Source organism: Mastacembelus armatus, chromosome 14 (assembly GCF_900324485.2).
Source record: "Mastacembelus armatus chromosome 14, fMasArm1.2, whole genome shotgun sequence".
In the NCBI taxonomy this organism is placed as follows: Eukaryota; Metazoa; Chordata; class Actinopteri; order Synbranchiformes; family Mastacembelidae; genus Mastacembelus; species Mastacembelus armatus.
In genome coordinates this window covers 18,045,172-18,051,546 of record NC_046646.1, presented here as the reverse complement: position 1 = coordinate 18,051,546, position 6,375 = coordinate 18,045,172, and the positions used below count along the sequence as shown (strand labels likewise).

Sequence of the window (6,375 nt, the reverse complement as noted above, 5' to 3'; positions counted from 1 at the left end):
ATAAATACCTTGTACATCTTTTAACACTCAGACTAAAATATATTTACACTGTAATCACGTCCTCTAGAATGCAATTTTTTATTAGAGACAGAAACCATCTTACTTAACAGAGCAAGAGAAGTTAGGTGTTCAGGTATTCTACTTTATATATTTTCTGCGATGTAATTTTTTTGTAGGCATTTCATACACAACTTGTAAACCGTTGTGTGATATTAAAATAGATGTTTGTTAGCTGTAAAACATATTGTTACAATTTAAAATGGCCAAACTTAATATAAAACAGTAAAGGAAAAGGTATGTGGAAAAAAATAACATTATGTTTTCACTGTTATTTTAGTTTTACCTCTGATTTTTAATAACCTTCTCACAGATTCTTTTATTTCTTGTGTCTGCAAAACATAAATAATTGGGTTCAACATAGGAGGGAAGACAGAGGTCATAGACAAATTTATGATCCTGGCATTTGGATGGATTTTTTCCATCAAGGTAAATGTAATTAATACTGGGATGAAATAGATTGCTACTAATGAAAGATGACCTATGCAGGTTTTAAAGGATTTAAGTCCTTGTTGAACTGTAGCCACTTTAGCCAAAGTAAAGACAATATACACATAGCTTAACAAGATAAAGGCTAGTGGAAGCCAATAAATAAGAACTGGGTATAAACAACTGACAACATAATTGGGGAAATGGTCATTGCACGAAAGCCGGTATATCTGGCCATGGTCACAGAAATAGCTGTTGATAACCACAGATTCACAGAAGGAAAGTCTTGTGAGAAGTCCAACTGCAATGAGATTAGCAATTACAACAAACATCCAAAAAAAGGCAATCAAAGAAAACATGAACCTGTGGGTCACTTTCACCTGATAGTGCAGTGGGAAGGTGATAGCTATTAGTCTGTCATAGGCAAGTGCAACCAGATTAAATGACTGCATAGAAAGGCAGGTGTAGCAAAAGAAAAAGAATGTTAAGCAGTCGTTGTATGATATGTAAGGATGGTTAAACAGAAAGATGTCAAGAACTTTAGGCACCAAAGCACAGCTACCAATCAGGTCCACAAGTGCTAAATTAAAAACTGCCACATATTTTGGAGTTTTCAGATTATGATCCAAGCATATTACAGCCATCACAGTTGTGTTTGCCACCACTGAAACAATATACACCAAGAAGAGAAAGACATAGTAATGTCTTATATTTGGAATGCCAGAAAGACCACTTATTATGAAATATAAAGGATGCACAAAAGTGATGTTTTTTCCAAGAGCTGAGTTGAATAATTCCATAGTGAAATTGTCCACAGAAAGAGGTGTTGTCCTCTAAGTGTTAGCACTGTGTCATTTTAGGTAGATGGCAGTGAGCTTGACTGTCACTTTCTGGTGACCAGCTCTGTCAAGCTTTAACTTTGTTGTGAGAGGTGGCTACAAAGAGGAGCAGCCATCCTCTACATTTCTGTCAAATAAGGTCCCTGTCTGTTCCCTTGTGTCTATTGTTTGTTAGTTACTCAGCAACAGACAGACCATCTGACTGTCTGCAGTCATGTAATCTGCTAAAGCACAAATCTCTATTTGATTCTGCCTTTCACTGAGTGACCTTTCAATTAGTTTTCTCTTTAAAGCATCTTTAATTGATACTTTAATACCGGATGAAAATGTGACACTGTGTGAAGTTACTTGCAGTGATAATAGAGATTAATCACAAATACACAACAGATATAGTGAGTGTTACAGATCTGGTAACTTGGTCACTGTGGTAACAGTGAACTGTGCCTCAGAAACTTTAAGTGATTTGGGTGTTTTGTCCCACAGACAGAAAGGTGTTACTTTCTTCTGTGTCCCTCTCTGTGGCTGTTAAGATGCCTGTTGTGTTCAAGTGTCACTGCTGACGTTTTAGTAAAACTATTTAGCCAATAATATTGTGTGTGCATCATTAACTAAGGTTAAAACTGTTAGCTACAAACTAGTGAAGACATTTGTGGATTTAGCAGCTAAAGAGACATATTTCCCTCAGCAGTCAACAGAGACCCAAAAAACAGAGTTAAAGAAGTGAATAGTGGATCTAAATGATCTAAAACATGTCTTAAAATATATCACGTTTCTCTATAATTAATGAAATAACCAAACAACTGCTTAAGAAATCTGCTACATCAGCTCAAAGGGGTTGATATTGTAGTTTGATTTATAAATTCCTTTGTTCATATTACCCAAAGTGGCGACAACAATCATTGATTTTAAATACATAGAGTTATCCTGAAATGACAAAATGAATAAGTATTTCTGACAGTTCATTCAGCTGTGTCTTTCATAGTTGGAATCACAAATATGAACTCCAAACTGATGAAATAGTGACAGTGTACAAAAACAATCTATAAAGGCTTTCAACCAAATATACTTTTGGTGTGTTGATCCATCAAAAATCTTTTGTAAGTTAAAAAAAGAAATACAAAATGAATTTCTAGACTTATGTAGAAAGACAACTGTTTTATGAAGGCCTGGACAGAGGAAGCATACACTTCCTAACTGTGAATGATTTCTGTCTGCCTGTTGGACTGCAAGTGGAATCCCAAAAAGAGGCTAAATGTGGCTTTTAGGTGCCTGAAAAATTCTTTCAAAATAGTTGTAAAAACTAGCAATATTCCCTTCAGGCTCAGATGTACTTTTTGTTTAGTGGTAATTAACAATTGTTGATATGGTAAACACTATACTAAAATGATGAACTTGGTAAATGTTACATATAATAAATGTTGCCACTTTAGCATTTTAACTGTGAATACAATAACGTGGTAAATTTAGCATTTAGCTTAGACTACCATGTCTTAACACACCCTTACAGAAATGCTACAGTACCTTGCCTGTAGGTTTTTAGTCCTGATGTAATTCTAAATGTAAAAAAAATGTATTATTGTTTTCTAGATGAGGAAAGAACACCTAATCACAGTGCAGAAAAAACAAAATGTTTTTTAAAAGAAAAGATCAATACATCTCTCTTTAAGGTTTGATTTACTGTAGAATTTGCATGTCATATTCTTTAGTTAATTATGACATTGGACAAAAACAATTCATTCTATAAAACATCTAGAAATCAAAAAATGCTCAATGAATGAATCACACATTACACTCTTAAATAATGACAAGTACAGAAAAATAAAGACAAGTACAACAAGGTAAGTACATAAATGTACATCTATGCATTTATGTTTGTACAGACTGAAGGAATTTAATAAGAGTTATTAAATGAATATTTATAAAATAAAGTAAAAACTACAGTTACATGTATGAGTGTAGTAAACAATTTCCAATAAGAAACATGCTGTCTTCACTTAGACACAATTTTACAGGGGAGTATAGAGGATCGATAAAGATAGAGAGCTTTGTCACATTGTGCAACTACAATCTCTTGGAGCTTGTGGTAGGAGCAGTAGGCCCCTGACTGGGAGAGATACATTGCGGTCCAAATCACATGAAATGCCAAATCTTTAAGAAAGAATTGTTTGATTTCAATACTTGATACAGGTTTACTTTATGTATTTTTTATGATCATGCATGTTTGTAAATATTTCATACACAAATTTTTAACTATTGTGTGACATTAAAACAGATGTTTGGTGGATGTAAAATTATTTTTTACCATTACACCAAAGGACAAAGTATGTAGCATAAGCAAATACATTATGTCTTCACTGCTATTTTAGCTTTACCTCTGATTTTTAATAACCTTTTCACAGATTCTTTTATTTCTTGTGTCTGCAAAACATAAATAATTGGGTTCAACATAGGAGGGAAGACAGAGGTCATAGACAAATTTATGATCCTGGCATTTGGATGGATTTTTTCCATCAAGGTAAATGTGATTAATAGTGGGATGAAGTAGATTGCTACTAATGAAAGATGACCTATGCAGGTTTTAAAGGATTTAAGTCCTTGCTGAACTGTAGCCACTTTAACCAAAGTAAAGACAATATACACATAGCTTAACAAGATAAAGGCTAGTGGAAGCCAAAAAATAAGAACTGGGTATAAACAACTAAGGACATAATTGGGGAAATGGTCATTGCATGAAAGTCGGTATATCTGGCCATGGTCACAGAAATAGCTGTTGATAACCACAGATTCACAGAAGGAAAGTCTTGTGAGAAGTCCAACTGCAATGAGATTAGCAATAACAGCAAACATCCAAAAAAAGGCAATCAAAGAAAACATGAACCTGTGGGTCACTTTCACCTGATAGTGCAGTGGGAAGGTGATAGCTATTAGTCTGTCATAGGCAAGTGCAACCAGATTAAATGACTGCATACCAAGGCAGGTGTAGCAAAAGAAAAAGAATGTTAAGCAGTCGTTGTATGATATGTAAGGATGGTTAAACAGAAAGATGTCAAGAACTTTAGGCACCAAAGCACAGCTACCAATCAGGTCCACAAGTGCTAAATTAAAAACTGCCACATATTTTGGAGTTTTCAGATTATGATCCAAGCATATTACAGCCATCACAGTTGTGTTTGCCACCACTGACACAATATACACCAAGAAGAGAAAGACATAGTAATGTCTTATATTTGGAATGCCAGAAAGACCACTTATTATGAAATATAAAGGATGCACAAAAGTGATGTTTTTTCCAAGAGCTGAGTTGAATAATTCCATAGTAAAATTGTCCACAGAAAGAGGTGTTGTCCTCTAAGTGTTAGCACTGTGTCATTTTAGGTAGATGGCAGTGAGCTTGTCTGTCTCTTTCTGGTGACCAGCTCTGTCAAGCTTTAACTTTGTTGTGAGAGGTGGCTACAAAGAGGAGCAGCCATCCTCTACACTTCTGTCAAATAAGGTTCCTGTCTGTTCCCTTGTGTCTATTGTTTGTTAGTTACTCAGCAACAGACAGATCATCTTACTGTCTGCAGTCATGTAATTTACTGAGCACAAATCTCTATTTGATATTGCTTTACTGAGTGACCTTTCAATTAGCTTTATATTATAGCATCCTAAATCAATAATTTCATACCACATGACAATGTGACAGTGTGTGAAGTTGCTTGCAGTGATTCGAATAAAGATTAATCACAAATACACAACAAATATAGTTTGGTAGATTTGGTAACTGGGTCAGTGAGCTGTGCCCCAAAAACTCTTAAGTGATCTGGGTGCCAGATATTCTAGATGTATGAAGAAAAAAAACAGTTGTACGAAAGTCTGGAGAGAGGTAACAGAAACTTCTCACTCCTGCTCTGGGAAGACCAGAACTTAGAAACCATAAGCACATTTGAATGGAAACAAACCAATAGATGAACAAGTTCAAATGTGCATACTAGATAACTAGATTAGCTGTGACCAGGAGGGATAATACTGAGAAGATACACACAAAATGCAGTTTCAAGCTGCTGGAGTCCAACATGAACTGTTGTGCTGAGGCAAGGCAAGGAAAGCTGCAAAAAAGTCTGTGTTTCAACCCATGATAGCCCACGAGAACCAGAAATATGCAGGATGCCCCTGGGTGATACACCAGTCAAGAAGTATGCCCCCCATACAGGACCTGAGATTGCTGCTGTGCAAGCACAAACAAAGGTTCAGGCAGACAACTAGGAGCTCAGTCAGTAGTTTAAGCACTAATTTCTACAACACAGTGCTGATACACAGCATGAAATGAGGTTTAAATGCACTAGTCCTATAAAGTTATTGTGAGAGGGTCATGTGAATAAATATCTCGAGCCATTCATTCAGCTGTACCTTTTATGGTCCCAACGAAAATTAAACTTCAACTAGATATGATTTTAAAAAAGTCTAAATAACCAGAAATGCAGTAAGAATTACCGCAATTACATTGCAATGACAGAAACTCGCCTTTGCCCTAAGGCACTGATTCTCAAACTGTGGGGCATGACACTGTGACAGGTGGGGCGCAACGAACGGGACTAAATTAGTCTAATTTTGTGTATATCCTAATTCATAATTTCTTTACTGACAAACACCATACATGCAAAATAAAACAACCACATACAAAGAAACGTGTCATTAAAAAACACAGAGGGAAACAAGAGGAACCATGTGTGGGAAATAAATGTTTAACGTCGGCATTTAATTGTAGTGGAACAATAAGCAAACCTTCACGCAGTGACGCAATGATTAGTGGGCCTAACAATGGATAAATTTGTTACACGGACCCCTAAAAGAGCAGGTTACTCTACGGTAACAGACAAAAACACGACAGACAGTAAGGTAAATCAAGCAAAAAGCCAGCCAAAAAGAAAATACGATGAAGCCTACCTGGGTCTTGGCTTCACAGTGGGGCTGGTGGGGGCAGAGGAGAGACCCATGTGTGTTGTGTGTCTTAAACCGTTGGCAGCAGACAGCATGAGACCCAACAAATTAAAAAGACACTTAGAAACAA

The 6,375-nt window shown here is 36.0% G+C and overlaps 2 protein-coding genes across 2 annotated transcripts; both read right to left on the bottom strand.

The window, feature by feature from the left end:
• Window positions 1-314: 314 nt before the first annotated feature.
• Window positions 315-1,286, bottom strand: LOC113143140 (olfactory receptor 1500-like). The gene has a single exon (XM_026328610.1). It carries the CDS (start codon window positions 1,284-1,286, stop codon window positions 315-317), a length of 972 nt encoding a protein of 323 aa, XP_026184395.1.
• Window positions 1,287-3,668: 2,382 nt separating this feature from the next.
• On the bottom strand, window positions 3,669-4,640 carry LOC113143137 (olfactory receptor 1500-like). The gene has a single exon (XM_026328609.1). It carries the CDS (start codon window positions 4,638-4,640, stop codon window positions 3,669-3,671), a length of 972 nt encoding a protein of 323 aa, XP_026184394.1.
• Between the last annotated feature and the right edge of the window lie 1,735 nt (window positions 4,641-6,375).